Source organism: Oryx dammah, unplaced genomic scaffold (assembly GCF_014754425.2).
Source record: "Oryx dammah isolate SB20612 unplaced genomic scaffold, SCBI_Odam_1.1 HiC_scaffold_4, whole genome shotgun sequence".
NCBI classification, from domain to species: domain Eukaryota; kingdom Metazoa; phylum Chordata; class Mammalia; order Artiodactyla; family Bovidae; genus Oryx; species Oryx dammah.
This window is the reverse complement of record NW_024070188.1, coordinates 11,539,943-11,557,955: the sequence shown is the minus strand read 5'-3', so window position 1 is coordinate 11,557,955 and position 18,013 is coordinate 11,539,943. Positions and strand designations below refer to the sequence as shown.

Genomic DNA, 18,013 nt, shown 5'->3' with positions numbered 1-18,013 from the left:
TTTGGATCCAGTCTGTTGTTCCATGTCCAGTTCTAACTGTTCCTTCCTGACCTGCATATAGGTTTCTCAAGAGGCAGGTCGGGTGGTCTGATATTCCCATCTCTTTCAGAATTTTCCACAGTTTATTGTGATCCACACAGTCAAATTAGCACTAATCAATCAGAATGAAAATGATACAGTCTCACTTCCCCTTCCAAAACAAATCTAGGAAAACAAGAAACAAGGCCCACATTTCCATTTCACAAGTAATGAAAGCTTACCTATATGTGAAGCTTCCCTCTAGGGAGTCACCTACTTACTGCCAAATTCTGAAGCAACAGGAAAGATCTCAAAGTTCTTACTCTTTTTCTCTAAATAAATACATATATTTTTATAGCATAATATTAATTTATTCAAAAGCTTTAAAACTTGAGGCATCACTTCAAGTAACTAAACAGCTGCCCAGAATCACAAATTTTTTAATAGATAATATATTTTACAAAAAATATGTATCTGATGAAATAAAAATATTTGTTATGAAACCATGATATTATTATTCCAAAATTACTTCTATAAAAGACTGTTGTCTTAAATTTGAAATCAGGTTTTAGTACAGTGGCTAGAATGAAAATAAATGTAGACATGAAGAAAGCTAACCTAACATACTTTTGAAAAAGTTAGGTTTCAGAATGAGTGTGTTGTATTTGTTAACCTAGACAATGGGGACACGGGTTATTTATTTTTGTTGTTGCTGTTCTTTAAACTCTTCTTATGCTTTTTAAACTATGTGCAAGTATGCTACATTTCTCATTAAACTTTTTTTTATTAAATGATACCATTTCAAATTTGGAATGGAGAGGTGTCTCTGCCTTTGCCAATAATCTCTCCCAATCTTCTAAAACACTAATTTCAAAACTAATTTTTCTAAGTATTCTGTTTTTTGCATAGAAGATATTTAATAAAAAACACACATATTGCTATAGGTGGCCACATAGGTATCTGGAGTCTCTGGCAGTTCTGAAAACTAAGAAGTGTCCTCATTAAAGGTAATAATATTTCTTAACACTTGATGTATGACCAGAAACCAGGTAAGAAAGAATTAGAGACACTCCTGCCTCCAGTAAATTATAATGATTCATAATGACACTCCTGCCTCCAGTAAATTATAATGACCCATAATGATGCTCCTGCCTCGAGTAAATTTAAAAACTCCTGTCGGCAGGGACCACATCTTATTCATGGTTTTAGCGCACAGGGTTTTTACATTTAACATTCGTGGTACTAAATGATACCTAATGTGGTTATTACTGTATAGGGATTACTATAGTTGTTGTTACTGGTGATGTTCAGTCATGTCCAACTCTTTGTGACCCACGGACTGTTGGCCCTCCAGGCTCCTCTGTTCATGGAATTTTCCAGGCAAGAATACTGGAGTGGGTTGCTACTTCCTCCTCCAGGGAATCTTGCCCACCCAGGGACCAAACCAGCATCTCTGGCATCTCCTGCATTGGCAGGGGATTCTTTACCCCCAGAGCCACCTAGGAAGCCCAGTGATTACTGTATATCTAACCATCATTTCCCAAACTAAATAAAAGATCTCTATCTGCCAGACAGAAATATTTTATTTCATTGTAGGGATTTTAGGAATTCCAAGTCCAGAATATGTAGCTCCAAGTGCTTAAGGGTATTAGAGTCAGCCAGAGAAGAAGGTCTCCCTTTCACTGGCCCCTGGTCAGTTTGATGCAGAACCACCACTCCACTCTCATTCCCAGCTTAGGAGTGCCTACCCCTCTTCACAAGAAGGATAAGAGCTGTGGGTCTTTTTTTTTTTTTTTTTCAGGTATACAAATCAGGTTTGCATACAACACAATCTTTACCACATCATTAATAAAAGTACTGACACTTTTTAAGAAAGGAGGTTAAGTTATAGATAAGACATTACCTACTTATAATGTCTGTGGTTAGTGATTCACATTTTACAAGGATTTGGTTAGTAGTGTACTTCATATTTTAACTATATAATGATTTCTCTCACAAGGGTTAGAGCGAGGCAGTTAGGTTCTCTGACTTTCTCAGAATCAGAGGCATTTTACCCAGGGAGTACTGAGCCTAAGACCTAGTAACTATTAGCGGCAAACAAGCAGAAGAACCCATGACTTGACCTACTTTCCCCAGTCCTTCTTCCAAAGAACGAAACTATTGGTTTTGAGCCAAGATAAGTAATTCAGTCACAGCACTACAGCTTTCCATAGAAGGCAACAAAGTGAAACTATTTCCACTGGTACTGCTGCCACTTTGAATCTTCTTTGTTCTGATTTCCCTTCTTTCCTCCTTTTCGTCTCCACTGCCTTCTCTCTCACGTTCCCCTCTCTGCCTCTCAGCTTGTGTGGGACATGGAACCAGGGGCTGCCTTTATCTTGGGAAGGCATTTGAAGAAGATTAAAGCTGTAGGGCTCAGGGTTCCTTAGGCCTGCTTCTAGTCTAGGAAAAATAAGCTCTCAAGGTCCCTGGCCAGATCAGTTCACAAAACTGAGAGGCCTACAAAGAAAGAGCCAAACCCAACATGACCAAGCTGGCTTTTGCCTAGAATATGCTCTCTGCACGTTTTGCCCCAAGGGATAAGTCATATATAGAAGAGACCATTAAATGTAAAATTCATTTGGGGGTGAGGTCTTTTCCACGTTGACCGTGACTTTAATGTAAGAGAACTGTGCCAAAGAAACTTGATGAGAACTTAGATGGCTATTTAAAAAAAAAGAAAAAAGTTGCCTATGATTTCCATAGTATTCTGTTTCGGGAAAAAAAAAAAAAAGAGTTAAACTAGAAAATAAGAAGGAGTAAGACTTGTAAAATCATCAGCATTTTTAATTATTATGAAGGGATAACAGAATCAATAAACAAAATATCTTTTCTCATTGTAAGGAGTCTGTCTGTTCCGTCTTCACATACATCCCCCCCACTCTACCACTTCCAATGAAGCTTCCCAGGTGGCACTAGTAGTAAAGGAACCTGCCTGCCAATGCAGAGATGTAAGAGATGCGAGGTCGGAAAGATCCCTTGGAGAAGAAAATGGCAGCCCACTCCAGTATTCTTGTCTGGAGAATCCCACAGACAGAGGAGCCAGCTGGGCTACAGTCCACAGGGCTGCAAAGAGTCAGACACGACTGAAGTGACTTAGCATGGCACCCCACTCCAATATCTAAAACAAGGGCAATGAGTATAGACATCATCAGATGTACCTTTTTACACTTAAATCATTACCAAATTTAAACATTATGTCACTAATATTTTTGCCTCATTGGACATCTTTGATATACTCATTTTTCCATGGAAACCTCATAATAAAAACCTCATGGATCCTTTTCTCTATTGATTCCATTTTTTTTGGCCCCCCAAACTCCTGTCCTCCTTCCACTAACTCTCCCTTTTTTTCTCTCCTCAGATCCCCTTGTCTGTGGCAGAGAGTAGTACCTGAGAAACTCAGGTACACTGCTAAGCCTCTCAAGTTTGCTGATTCCAAGATTAGGGGTCCAATCCTTGACACTGGATAAGATCCTATTATGAATACTTTCTGGAGAATGGCATGACAACCCACTCCAGTATCTTGCCTGGAGAATCCCCACGGACAGAGGAGCCTGACAGGCTACAGTCCTTGGGGTTGCAGAGAGTTGGACACGACTGAGCAACTTACTACAAATCACATGGATCAGTTCAGTTCAGTTGCTCAGTCATGTCTGACTCTTTGTGACCCCATGGACTGTAGCTTGTCAGGGTTGCTAACCCATCCTGCTGGTTGCTTTGCTGTCCTACCACAACCAGATTCAGTCCAGCTGAACAAGCTCACAACCATGCCATCAGAAAGGGGAAAGAGAGAGATCCGAGATCAAAGGTTTCACTCTCTCCATGTTTTCTAACTTTTTCAAAGGCAAACAAGTAAGCTCCCTTCCCTACACAGAGACTAAGCTCTCTGTTCTCTTAGAAGTGGTAACCCATTTCATCAGGTGCTGGAAATATCCAGAAAGTAAACACAAACACATACTGAGCAAGAAAACAATAAGCATAAGGCAGGAAGTAAACAACAAAATATCAGAACTATTCCATTTCAGACTGTCAGCATGTGACCCGTTTTTGGCATTTGAATTTGGTTTGAGGCTGTCATTAATTAACACTTCACTCCCCTGGTGGCTCAGACAGTAAAGCGTCTGCCTACAATGTGGGAGACCTGGGTTCGACCCCTGGGTTGGGAAGATCCTCTGGAGAAGGAAATGGCACCCCACTCTGTCTGCTCTCACAATGTTTAGAATACCCTCAACTACACAAAATACTCTGTCTGCTCTCATAATGTTTAGATCCTTCGTTAACCCTCACTCACACTTTGCTGTAACTACTCCTTTAACCAAATCTTCCCACTAGATTTAGCTGCAAGAGGACATTTGCAATGGCTGGTACAGTACTTGACAAATAATATTTGCCAATAACAATCTGGCACACAAGGCTTGAGAATCCACATCAGGAGACAAGGCTAAAGAATCTGCCCATAAGTCAACTCTACCTACCCTGTTCATTAATCCCACCACTCACCCTGTTTCAGTTTCACTCTTCTATGCAAGCTGGTCTCTCTTCTTGGAATGCTGATCACTGCCAACTCACCAGCTAATGAAGATCTACTCATCTTTCAGGTCAGACCAATAAACTATCAAGAAAAGATCAGCTGTTTTATTACTATGCTCCTCCCCCCGCCCCCCCAGCTGATTTCACAATTACATGTGTGTGTGCAGTATTAAAAGAATTGTTGAGGCTCAAAAAGAATACTAGAATGAAAGAACATTTACCAAAAATGAGTTTTTCATTTTTGTTGTTGAAAAGCTGGCTGCGTGAAATTAATGATGCAAATTTTACTTAAGATAACTTAATATGGGCAGCAAGAAGGACAATTATAGAGTTCCCAGAGAACATTACTGATGGTTGGAATCAATTTCTAGGCACAAAATAGAGCTACTGCTGCCAGGGCTGCCTTCTCAGCAAATCGAAACTGACACAACCTCCACTAGATAACTTTCTGTATTAAAGGCTTTATCCTTCCTGTGAGCACTCATGCACTTAGCATTTGGCCCAACTCCTTTGAAATTAAGCTGTTCCCACTGGAACTGTATTGGGCTATGACCTGCAATTTGTTTAGGAATTTTCCCCTTTCAGGGACTCTTGTTGCTGTTCAGTCACTCAGTCGTGTCCAACTCTTTGTGACCCCATGGACTGCAGCAAGCCAGGCTTCCTTGTCCTTCACCATTTCCTGGAGTTTGTTCAAACTCATGTCCATTGAGTCAGTGATGCCATCCAACCATCTGATCCTCTGTCATCCCCTTCTCCTCCTCCCCTCAATCTTTCCCAGCATCAAGATCTTTTCCAATGAGTTGGCTCCTCGCATCAGGTAGCCAAAGTATTGGAACTTCAGCTTCAGCATCAGTCCTTCCAATGAATATTCAGGACTGATTTCCTTTAGGATTGACTGGTTGGAACTCCTTTGCAGTCCAAAGGACTCTCAAGAGTCTTCTCTAGCACCACAGTTCAAAAGCATCAATTCTTTGGTGCTCAGCCTTCTTTACAGTCCAACTCTCACATCCGTAGATGACTAATGGAAAAACCACAGCTTTGAATATACAGACCTTTGTTGGCAAAATGATGTCTCTGCTGTTTAGAATGCTGTCTAGGTCTATCACAGCTCGATGGTGTTATATGTAAAAATTACAGTCCTTGGACTTCCCTGGTGATCCAGTGGATAAGACTCTGCATTACCAACACAGAGAGCCCAGGCTCAATCCCTGGTCAGGGCACTAGATCTCACATCTGCAATGAAGAGTTGCATACCACAATGAAGGTCAAAGTCCCTGTGTGCTGCAACTAAGACTGGCACAGCCAAGTCAATAAATTTTTTTTAAAATGCAGTTCTTCCTCATGAACATTGCAAACAAATTAAAAAAAACAACATGTCTTCTGCGGTCTCTTTCCCCTCCTTCACTTTCTTTGTCTCAGGCCCTGCCTCCAGTCCCAACTTCCTCCTTCCCTTCTCCAGGACAGGTACTAATATGGTTCAGACCGTCGGAGTCTCTACCCTAGGTTCCTACCTCTGTGCCTATTCCTTTTCAGGCCTTTTGAGAGATACCCACTCTTCTCTCCTTAACTTCCTCAGCCCTATTCATTCATTAGGCCAAGACTTTTTAGAAAAGAATCATGCTGGGATTTCTTTCTCCCCCAAAAAGGGAATAATAATTCCAGAACTTGATCGTAGATAAATATCTTTCAAAGCAATAAATGCATTCCCTGTAATACATCTATTTTTCCCATGAGAAAACCCAAGGCCAGAGGGATAGGTTTGCCCAGAAGTTTGGAGCAATAAATAACAGTTATCCCTTGACACTTGGTTGTTCCCACCTTCTGCATGCTACTGACATCCATTCCTACTGAGATCAAATTTTTCGATAAAGTCTTCTATTCTCTACTGTGTTATACTATGTAAATAATCTGTTTCTCTCCCACCCCGCCCCACCCCCCGAAATTTCTCAATTTCTTCATAGGAAGACAGCACCTACCTTTTAAAACATTTGGCCTCAAGGGGATATAAATCTTCAAAACAACTGTAGTTTTGCTCAAACTCAGGTTTGATATTTGGGGCACCTGATCTCAAAGACGATGGAATGCTTTCTTTCATTGTTATGTAGAAATTTCTAAAAAGACAAAAGAGTCTGAAAAGAGCTCTAAGAGGGTCCTTATAGCATGCAAATAAACTGGTAGGCTTAACTTAGTTCATCTGTCAGAAGAACAATTCGTATCTAAATATTCTCCTTTGAGTTTTGTACCAGGCTAAAAGATCTCTGTGTATGGCTGTATGCTATGTCACAGGTATGTCTTATTTTTATACTGCCAGATGGTACTGCCAAAATTAATTTATAAAAAGAGCTCCATTTAACTGGTCTAAAAATATTACTTATATAAATTATCAGAAATATAAGAGCAACTCACATGAATGCTTTTGTGGTTCATGTGATAGTTTAAATTTGTTAGTCTAACTGAAACAGGCATGTTTTTAGAGTCATCAGCACTGAATACTTTAATTCCACATGCATTTACTAGTCAGATAAATTCACATTATCTCTGCTGCAAATCTGTCAGAAAAAAAATTTGCTTGAGATGATGGCTGACTCTGTCTAATGACTCATTAAGTTTTTGTGAGTAACTTAAACATAAATGTTGGGAACAAATAATTCAGGTAGATGAAAATGGGATAAGAGTTTTTAGGTGCAACAATTATATTTTATGATATATGTACTTAAAAGTAGCATACTGAAATCTTTTGAGGTAACTTAAAATGTCAGAGTTTTGCTAAGATAAATTACATGATTGACTAGAATTGTTTTTATCATACACACTAATTTCCCACCTACATGTGTCTTTTCTAAACGCTTCTGTTTCATCCTTTGTCTCTGCTTTTAATAGGCTGTCTAGACTGGTCAGTTTTTCTTCCAAGGAGCAAGCATTTTTTTAAGTTCATGGCTGCAATCACCATCTGCAGTGATTTTGGAGCCCCCCAAAATAAAGTCTCTACCGTTTCCATTGTTTACCATGTATCTGCCATGAAGTGATGGGACTGGATGCTATGATCTTAGTTTTTTGAATGTTGAGTTTTAAGCAAGCCTTTTTACTCTCCCCTTTCACCTTCATCAAGAGGCTCTTCTGTTCCTCTTTGCTTTCTCCCATGAGGGTGGTGTTATCTGCATATCTGAGGTGACTGGTATTTCTCCTGGCAATCTTGTTTTTTGCTTGTGGTTCATCTTGTCTGGCATTTCACATGCTATACTTTGCACATAAGTTAAATAAACAAGGTGAAAATATACAACTTTGACATACTCCTTGCCCAATTTGGAACCAGTCTGTTGTGCCATATCCAGTGCTGTTGCTTCATGACCTGCATACAAGTTGCTCAGAGGCAGGTCAGGTGGTCTGGAATTCCCATCTTTTAAGAATTTTCCATGGTTTGTTGTGATCCACAGTCAAACGCTTTAGAATAGTCAATGAAACAGAAGATGTTCTTCTGGAATTCTCTTGCTTTTTCTACACAACGGATGTTGGCAGTTTGATCTCTGGTTCCTATGCCTTTTCTAAATCCAGCTTGAACATCTGGAAGTTCACGGATCACGTATTGTTGAAGCCTGGCTTGGAGAATTTTGAGCATTACTTTGCTAGTATGTGAAATGAGTGCAGTTGTGCAGTAGTTTGAACATTCTTTGGCATGGCCTTTCTTTGGGATTGGAATGAAAACTGACATTTTCCAGTCCTGTGGCCACTGCTGAGTTTTCCAAATTTGCTGGTATATTAAATGCAGCATTTTAACAGCATTATCTTTTAGGATTTGAAATAGCTCAGCTGGAATTCCATCACTGCACTAGCTTTGTTCGTAGTGATGCTTCATAAGGCCCACTTGACTTCACGCTCCAGGATGTCTGGCTCTAAGTGGGTGATCACACCATCATGGTTATCTGGGTCGTTAAGATCTTTTTCATATAGTTCTTCCATGTATTCTTGCTACCTCTTAATATTTTCTGCTTCTGTTAGGTCCATACCATTTCTGTCCGTTATTGTGCCCATCTTTGCATGGAATGTTCCCTTGGTATCTCTCATTTTCCTCAAGAGACCATTTCATTGTTAGAGAAATTAGTTTTGTTTAGGCTTCAGAGACAAAGCAGAGCAGACCTATGACCTTGCTTCTAACCTGCCTGGACACTGCCCTGGCTGTGAGTGACAGCTATGACTCTAAGAATTGCAGCACCATAGATAAGATAGGGGACGAATCTTGAGACTGTTGAGCCCCTCAAGACAGGGTGGCCAATCAAGCCCCGGGCTTAACAACATTCCAAGTTTAAAGAATAAACAGGAACTCAGAGCTGCAATTTGCTCACAGGTTGATGATGATATCAGTTTGTGTCCTAGGATTATAAGCAGGAACCCTGAACTGCAGTCTTTGAAGTCTCTTCCACGGAGTGGACGCGCTGCCTGGGACCTTTTCCCAATTAGGACTCCAGATGTGCTGTGTCATGGGACTTCCCAGCACTGTTTGAGTCTGGATGTTGGTTAAAACCCAATTTGATGATGATGTATCCTCTGCTATTTCTATTTCTCTTTTCTTTTAATGTTATTATATATTGAAAGTAAGCTAGAAAATTCTCTAATAAATATTGGTATTATTTAGTTTGTATAGAATGAGTGGCTTATTAGGTTAACAAACCCTTTGAACCTGAGACAAAAGTGAAAACTTTTGGCAAAACATTAATCAAAATTATCTCAGGTGCTTTAAGTTAAAAGTTGTCTTTTTTATAAAGAAGAGCTAAGGGTTTGGTTTGGCTTTTTTGTTTTGCAGCTATGTAACCTTCTCTATTTATCTTCTGAAATCTTTTTGTCATTTTGATTAAACAGATACTTAGTGTTTTGTAATCTTCTGTAATCTTATTTGTTGAATTGTTCAAAACCTTTCGGTATTTTTGAAAAGTTTCCCCCAAAAATTCAAACTCTAAATTAAGTTTTTTTGACCTGAAAATAACTTTGGGAATGTCCAGAGGGGCCCCTAGAACTTCTTAAAGGACACGTTCTCTCTTCTTATAAAAGGAGATGGTAATTAGGTTTATTTGATATGTCAAATTTTATGGGAAGCTTTGTCAAAGAAATTATAATAAACTTTCTTAGATTATCTTGTATACATGAAAGTTATTAAAATAAATGTTCTAAATATCGTATGAAAATTCTGACAATTCTCATGTGTTCTAGTATAATGTTATCAGTTCAGTTCAGTTGCTCAGTCATGTCCAACTCTTTGAGACCCCCATGGACTGCAGCACACCAGGCCTCCCTGTCCATCACAACTCCAGGAGCTTTCTCAAACTCATGTCCATCAAGTCAGTGATGCCATCCAGCCATCTTATCCTCTGTCGTCCCCTTCTCCTCCCACATTTAACCTTTCCCAGCATTAGGGTCTTTTCCAATGAGTCAGTTCTTCATATCAAGTGGCCAAAGTATTGGAGTTTCAGCTCCAGCATCAGTCCTAACAGTGAATATTCAGGACTGATCTCCTTTAGGATGGACTGGTTGGATCTCTCCTTGCAGTCCAAGGGACTCTGGAGTCTTTTCCAACACCACAGTTCAAAAGAATCAGTTCTTCAGCACTCAGCTTTCTTTATAATGCAACTCTTACATTCATACATAACTACTAGAAAAACCATAGCTTTGACTAGATGGACCTTTGTTGGCAAAGTAATGTCTCTGCTTTTAAATATGCTGTCTAGGTTTGTCATACCTTTTCTTTCAAGGAGCAAGTAGTTTTAATTTCAAGGCTGCAGTCTCCATCTGCAGTTGATTTTGGAGCCCCCCAAAATAAAGTCTGTCACTGTTTCCACTGTTTGCCCATCTATTTGCTATGAAGTGATGGGACCAGAAGCCATGATCTTAGTTTTCTGAATGCTGAATTTTAAGCCAACTTTTTCACTCTCCTCTTTCACTTTCATCAAGAGGCTTAGTTCTTCTTCACTTTCTGCCATAAGGGTGGTGTCATCTGCATAACTGAAGTTATTTATATTTCTCCTGGCAATTTTGATTCCAGCTTGTGCTTCATCCAGCCCAGCATTTCTCATGCTGTACTCTGCATATAAGTTAAATAAGCAGGCTGACGATATACAGCCATGGTTTTAAAGATGTGGTCACAGAAATGACCAAACAGACTTGTCGATTACATTAAATTGAACCTTCATCTTTAATTATTCCGATTTTTAAGTCTTTTGTCATTTATAGACAATTATTGTTTATACACCAAGGCTTTTGCAAATGTATTTATCTTCAAAGAAATTCATGGAAAAGATCCTGACAAATACTCTAGGATGAAAGTATTAGATAAATTTAAGATATTGCACAGAACTGGATTTAAAGGACCCTTTTTTTCCTCTCCTTTAAGAAAATGTATCTTTACAACAAGGGTTAAAACATTTATTTTTTTTCCTCCCTTCCTGATTCCTCCAGAATTCAAAAACCTAAGTATTTTTTTTTCATGACAATATGTATATTTGCATAAATTCACTGGGAATCTGTTCTTCTCATAACAAGACACCACTGGAAACACTGGCTATATTACCATGGCTTTGGTTGTATTATCATACTTAGGAAAGATGTACATAGACTCAGATGTGACCAGACAGCTTTAAGGACCTTCTCAAGAAAAATAAATAAATAAACTGGCCGGGTACCTTGTTTACAAGGTTCAAGCAAAACAAACTTGAAAAAGAGCTTATATGGTCAGTCACTATTCTCATGGCATTTATGTAAATAATCAACCCAAGTTCAATACCAACAAGTTAGTTTTACTATGATTGTCTTTAATAAAAGGATAAACATGGGAGAAAGAAATCATGTTTTCACTTACACAGGTATTAAGTTCTATTTCTACTGGTGATCTTCAAGGTTTTGTTACATATCTATATGCTGGACTGGATTCCAAATTATTCTGCTGTTGTTGTTCAGCCATGTCTAACTCTTGGTGACCCCATGTACTACAGCACGCCAGGCTTCTCTGTCCTTCACTACCTCCCAGAGTTTGCTTAAACTCATGTCCATTGAGTCAGTGACATCTCAACTTCTGTCACCCCATTCTCATCCTGTCCTCAGTCTTCCCTAGAATCAGGGTCTTTCCCAATGAGCCAGCTCTCAGCAGCAGGTGGCCAAAGTAACTCTTTGGTCAAATATTTTTACTATCTTTAAATGTCTGGCTACTCCTCTTCAAACTCATATTTTCAATTTTCTTCCACTTTTCTGGTTTGAAATCAGTAAGAAAAAAAGACTGCTCTTGAATTTCCTTAGAACGGTCTATACCAGGTCCTCCTCATGAGCTGGAAGGTAACCAAACTTCAAGGACTTGAAACTTGAGCACACATCTCACAGCTAAAGAAGGCTGCACCTGACACGTGGTCCTGTACAAACAATGGAAACGCCCAAATCAAACTGAGTAGGAAAAGCAGCAGCTAATAACTGAGGCAGACAGCGTTCCAAAGATGACCTGACCAGGCTTGTAAACCCATTTTGTCACTGTTGCTTTTCTCTTTCTCTTTCACGGAAAGACAACACCCTTACTGGTGTTTCTCAAATTACAGTGAAAGGGGACAACCTCTTCTTTTGATTATGGCCTTTCAGAATCTCCATGACAAATTAAATCTTTTCAAATTAAATTAATCAAATTAAACAAATTAAATTAAAACTTACCAGTTTTTTTGTTTTTCTTTAAGAGTTAGAAGGTTCGGAATTCACTTAGGTTTTTCTTTGTCTGTACTATTAACTATTCTGGATTCTTACCTAGATTCATGGTTTCTGAATTTGCAACCTTACAGCCTGTATTATTGGGTAATACATTTGGTTCTGAACAGTTATTTTGAAACAACAATACTATTTTAATGGCCTTCCTAGGTGGTGTTAGTAATAAAAAACCTGCCAGTGAAGGAGACGTAAGAAATGTGGGTTAGATCCCTGGGTTGGGAAGATCCCCCGGAGGAGAGCATGGCAACCCATTCCACTATTCTTGTCAGGAGAATCATATAGACAGAAGAAACTGCCAGGCTACAGTCCATAGGGTCGCAAAGAGTCAGAGACAACTCAAACGAATTAGCATGCATGCATGGTCACCTTGAGTGGGAACCTCCAGGAAGCATGTCTGACTCCAGGTTTGCCTCAGTAGGAAGAGCCTTTTTTCCCTTGGGTCTGAGTAAATGTTAAAGAAAACATGATTAGAGAAGCAGAAACTCAATTGCATAGAAGAATCAGAGAGAAAGACCACTTGCAAAAGGGTCACCTCCCCTTTTCCCAACATGATTTCGTCTATTGGCTACTCTCAAACTTAAGGTCCTAGTTTAGAACCATCACACAATTTGGTTCTAAACTTCTAATTCTGCTTTGTATAACTATTTTAAGTTCTGTATTTTGTTGCCTGTCAAATCTTTGTAAAACCAGTTTGTCCAACGTGCTGATGCTTGCTCCACATTTTGAAAGGAACAGAACAATCTCAAACGATTTAAGATCTTAAGAAGATTAGACCGAAATTTCTCCCTTCTACTCCTTGTTAGGTTTTCTCAATAGGTTTCCAATCGGTGCACTTTCCCTCCAAGGTGGGGCACAACACCCAGCAAGAAGTCCTTCCTGACACCAAAGGACAAAGGCCACTGAAACTAGAAAACCTGCCTCTTGATCAGTGATGCTTTCAGAGAAAAGTAGAAAACGTCAAACTGAATAAAACAAACATCATTTTAAATAGTTGGAAGGACACAGTACCAGAGGAGGCATCAATTGTTCCTTGTTAATTACATACTCCAACAAGAGAGCATCACTTACACACCCACTAGAAGGGAACATTTCCTGTGTACCTAGCTACTTAGCCTATGAGAAACCATCACTACCTGAACTCTCACCTCAACCCAGGGACTTTCTTCAGAACAACTCCTGTCAACTTCCTCCTTCTTCTCTTTAACATAATGGGACTCTCCTTTGTTTGTTGAACTTATCTATGGCTTTTGCTATAGTTCGCTTGTCCCAACTCCAATTCCTTGGCTACACCCAAATAAGCCCATTTTGCTGGTAAAAGAACTGGCTGTTTTATTTTTATCTTGAAAGCTTCATGCCTTCCACTTTATTTTGCATTTCTCCAAAAGAAGGCTGCCCACTTCACGGCAATGTGAACTTAAAGTATCACCTAAATTATCTTCTTTCGTCTTTTTAACACTATTGAGAAAGATTGAGAGCAAAAGAATTCGGCGACAGAGGATGAGGTGGTTGGATGGCATCACAAACTCAATGGACATGAGATTGTGCAAACTCAGGAGAAGGCAATGGCACCCCACTCCAGTACTCTTGCCTGGAAAATCCCATGGATGGAGGAGCCTGGTAGGCTGAATCCATGGGGTCGCTAAGAGTTGGACACGACTGAGCGACTTCACTTTTCACTTTCATGCATTGGAGAAGGAAATGGCAACCCATTTCCGGTGTTCTTGCCTGGAGAATCCCAGGGATGGGGGAGCCTGGTGGGCTGCTGTCTATGGGGTCGCACAGAGTCGGACACGACTGAAGCGACTTAGCAGCAGCAGCAGCAGCAGGAAGATACTGAAGGACCGGGAAGCCTGGTGTGCTGCAGTTCACAGGGTCCCAGAGAGTCCGACACGACTTGGTCACTGAACAACAACTGAGTATAGGAATTGGAAAGTATTCAGCATTTAAATGAAATTTAAATAAATAAATTCAGCACTGAAATCACGCGTCTCTATCCTTTTGAAAACGTCAACATTAGCTATTTCTTCACCTTCACAGGAAAGTTCCACCGACCTTTTTCCGTCACGTTCCCTCACCTGGCAAAGGGCTCTGCGTCGCTCTGCACAGCGTCCCTGCGCCCAGCACAGGGCAGCGGACCTGCGGCACGGCCTCACACGGACAGCGCCGCCGAAGCCTCGCGGGTCGCCGTCTGGAATTCCAGTGAAGAAATGCTAAAGTCTGTTACACAGTGACTGCTAGGGTTCGCCAAGAACGGTCCTTATAGTGCAGCCCCCGCAGCCACACGGTCCTGGAGACCACACTGGCGACGACATCCCCTTCCGCCCCGTCACGCCCCTTTTCCGCCCCGACGTGCCCCTCTTCCGCTCCGCCCGGCTTCCCTTCCGCTTTCCCACCCGGCCCGGGACGCGCTGGCCGCCCTCTCTCTGGCCCGCGGCGTCCGGGTTCCTGTAAGTGTCTGCTCCTTCTCCCGGCGCCTGGGTTTTCCGCTCCTCGACGGGCACCCCAGACCCAGGAGCCCCTCCCCCGACGCGGAGCGCCCGGCTCTCTGCCAGGTGCCCGCAGGTGCTCGTGTAGTAAGCGAGCTCGGAAAGCGTGTCTCTGGGCCCGAGCTTCGCTGCGCAGGGCTGGGGCCCCTAAGCTCTGAAATCCTGCAGTCCTGCTTTTTTTCAGGCTTCCATGTAAACGTGGAGGAGAAGAAAGACAGTTCAGGAGAATTTCCAAAGGGGAGGGGAGAGAAGTTACCGAGGCTGTACGTTCTTAAACATCTCTTCTGCGTTCTTGAGCAGAGAGAGGTTTTTTGTTGTTGATTTGTTAAAGACTGAGCATATATACCACATGTGATAAGGGCATTGTGTGTGTGTGTGTCTGTGTGTGTCTGTGTCTGTGTGTCAGTACTAGACAGTCATGTCCGACTCTGCGAACCCGTGGACTGTAGCCTGCCAGGCTCCTCTGTCCATCTAATTCTCTAGGCAAGAATACTGGAATCCGTTGCCATTCCCTTCAGGGCATCTTCTGGACCCAGGGGATCAAACCTGAGTTTCCTGCATTGAAGGAAGATTCTTTATCGTTTGAGCCACCAGGAAGCTTCATTATACTGCTCAGTTCAGTTCAATCACTCAGTCCTCTCTGACTCTTGGCAACCCCATGGACTGCAGCATGCCAGGTCTCCCTGTCCATCACCAGCTCCCAGATCTTACTCAAACTCATGTCCATTGAGTTGGTGATGTCATCCAACCATCTTATCCACTGTCCTCTCCTTCTCTTCCCGCCTTCAACCTTTCCCAGCATCAGGGTCTTTACCAACGAGTTCTTTGCATCAAGTAGCCAAAGTATTGAAGTTTCAACTTCAGCATCAGTCCAAACAATGAATATTCAGGACTGATTTCTTTTAGAATGGACTGGTTGGATCTCCTTGCTGTCCAAGGGACTCTCAAGAGTCTTCTCCAACCCCACAGTTCAAAAGCATCAATTCTTCAACACTCAGCCTTCTTTAGAATACAATGGTCACATCCATACGTGATTACTGGAAAAACCATAGCTTTGACTAGATGGACCTTTGTTGACAAAATAATGTCTCTGCTTTTAAATATGCTATCTAGGGTGGTCATAGCTTTTCTTCCAAGAAGTAAGCATCTTTAAATTTCATGGCTGCAGTCACCATCTGCAGTGATTTTGGAGCCTCCAAAAATAAAGTCTCACTGTTTCCACAGTTTCCCCATCTATTTCCCATGAAGTGATGGGACTGGATGCCATGATCTTAGTTTTCTGGATGTTGAGCTTTAAGCCAGCTTTTTCACTCTCCTCTTTCACTTTCATCAGGAGGCTCTTTAGTTATTCTTTTCTTTCTGCCATAAGTGTGGTGTCATCTGCATATCTGAGGTTATTGATATTCCTCCCGGCAATCTTGATTCCAGTTCGTGCTTCATCCAGCCCAGTATTTCTCATGATGTACTCTGCATATAAGTTAAATAAGCAGGGTGAGAATATACAACCTTGACAAACTCCTTTCCTGATTTGGAACCAGTCTGTTGTTCCATGTCCAATTCTAACTGTTACTTGTTGACCTGCTTACCGATTCTTAGGAGGCAGGTCAGGTGGTCTGGTATTCCCATGTCTTTCAGAATTTTCCACAGTTTGTGGTGATCCACACAGTCAAAGGCTTTGGCATAATCAATAAGGCAGAAGTAGATGTTTTTCTGGAACTCTCTTGCTTTTTTTGATGATCCAATGGATGTTGGCAGTTTGTATACTGCTCAACAAGCTTACAATTATTTGCCAATCAGAGATGCTTTGAAAGGTGGCTGAAAGGGGGCTTATGTTTCTCCAGGAATGGGATTTGGGATTGTTTTGTCAAAGAAGATGAATGGATGTCATGTCATGTATGGATGTGAGAGTTGGACTATAAAGAAAGCTGAGTGCCAAAGAATTGATGCTTTTGAACTGTGGTGTTGGATAAGACTCTTGAGAGTTCCTTGGACTGCAAGGAGATCAGTCCTGGGTGTTCATTAGAAGGACTGATGTTGAAGCTGAAACTCCAATACTTTGGTCACCTGATGTGAAGAACTGACTCATTGGAAAAGACCCTGATGCTGGGAAAGATTGAAGGCAGGAGAAGAGGAAGACATAGGATAAGATAGTTGGATGGCATCACCAATTAGATAGACATGATTTTGAGTAAGCTCCTGGAGTTGGTGATGGACAGGGAAGCCTAGTGTGCTGCAGTTCATGGGTTCACAAAGAGTTCCACATGACTAAGCAACTGAACTGTCAAAGAGGAGGAACTGAAAATGGGTCTTAGTAAATACAGGGTTGATAAACAAGATGTGTACAATAAGGAGGAAGTGGCAAACAAGATTGAACCAATAGGAAGAAATTTTTATTGGAAGTATTTCATTTCTATTTAATATGATTGGATCATTTCATGTCTCTTCCTTGGTTTTTATCACAACAGAGATTTGGAATGACAGGCTAAAGAGTTTAAAGCAATAAACAAGTCACAGTTCAGTTCAACTCAAACAGACAGATCTTTCCTCAGACCTTTCCTGAGACATGGGAGCAGGCCAACTCTGAAGGAGTCATAGTCTTTGTACTCCCTCTTGGCATCCCCCTTTTCATACTTCCCATAGCCTCCTTTTGGTTGTGCCCTATGCAAAATAGAGCTTATATCCACCGCCAATCAAGAAAGGAGATGCAGATGGGCGTATATTCAAGGCCAATTGACAATTTCAAGTTGTATGACAACAGGCTCAGTTGTGTATGTCTTCCCATAATTTAGTCTGTTATAATCAGATGTGTATATGTATATATGTATAGATTATTTATGAGCCATTAATTGGCTCCTGGCTGCCTACGGTTACTTGAGGAAGACCCTGTGGTTAGTTTTTATCCACTGTGTGCCTAGGGCGCCTGTGCAGGAATTGGAAAAGTCTCTGTGGTTATTTTTGTAGCATATCTGTGAGCTCTCCTGGGAGTGCCTGGATGGAATTTAAAGGTCAGCTTGTATCCCCTTCCACTAGGCCACCTCTCCTTGCTCATGAGTAAATTCCTATCTAGCAATATGAAATGGGGGGCTTCCCCAGTGGTTCAGAATTTAAAGAATCTGCCTGCAATGCACGAGATGCAGGAGGCATGTGTTTGATCCCTGGGTTGGGACGATCTCCTGAAGGAGGAAACGATAACCCACTCCAGTATCCTT

The 18,013-nt window shown here is 41.2% G+C and overlaps 1 protein-coding gene across 6 annotated transcripts in view; it reads right to left on the bottom strand.

Annotated features, from left to right (window-relative positions):
- The window catches only part of ECHDC1 (ethylmalonyl-CoA decarboxylase 1), a 57,424-nt gene extending 42,668 nt beyond the window's left edge, over positions 1-14,756 (bottom strand). Inside the window, exon 1 of one of the 6 annotated variants that reach the window (XM_040238977.1) lies at positions 14,736-14,756. Coding sequence is in view for 1 of the 6 variants with exons in the window: in XM_040238975.1 (XP_040094909.1) it covers positions 4,561-4,651 (91 nt within the window). In the remaining 5 variants the exon portion in view is untranslated. Of the gene's footprint in view, positions 1-4,560; positions 4,717-14,370 lie in introns of those variants that run through there. The other 5 variants (XM_040238979.1, XM_040238981.1, XM_040238978.1 and 2 more) reach the window with 5 other exon arrangements.
- Between the last annotated feature and the right edge of the window lie 3,257 nt (positions 14,757-18,013).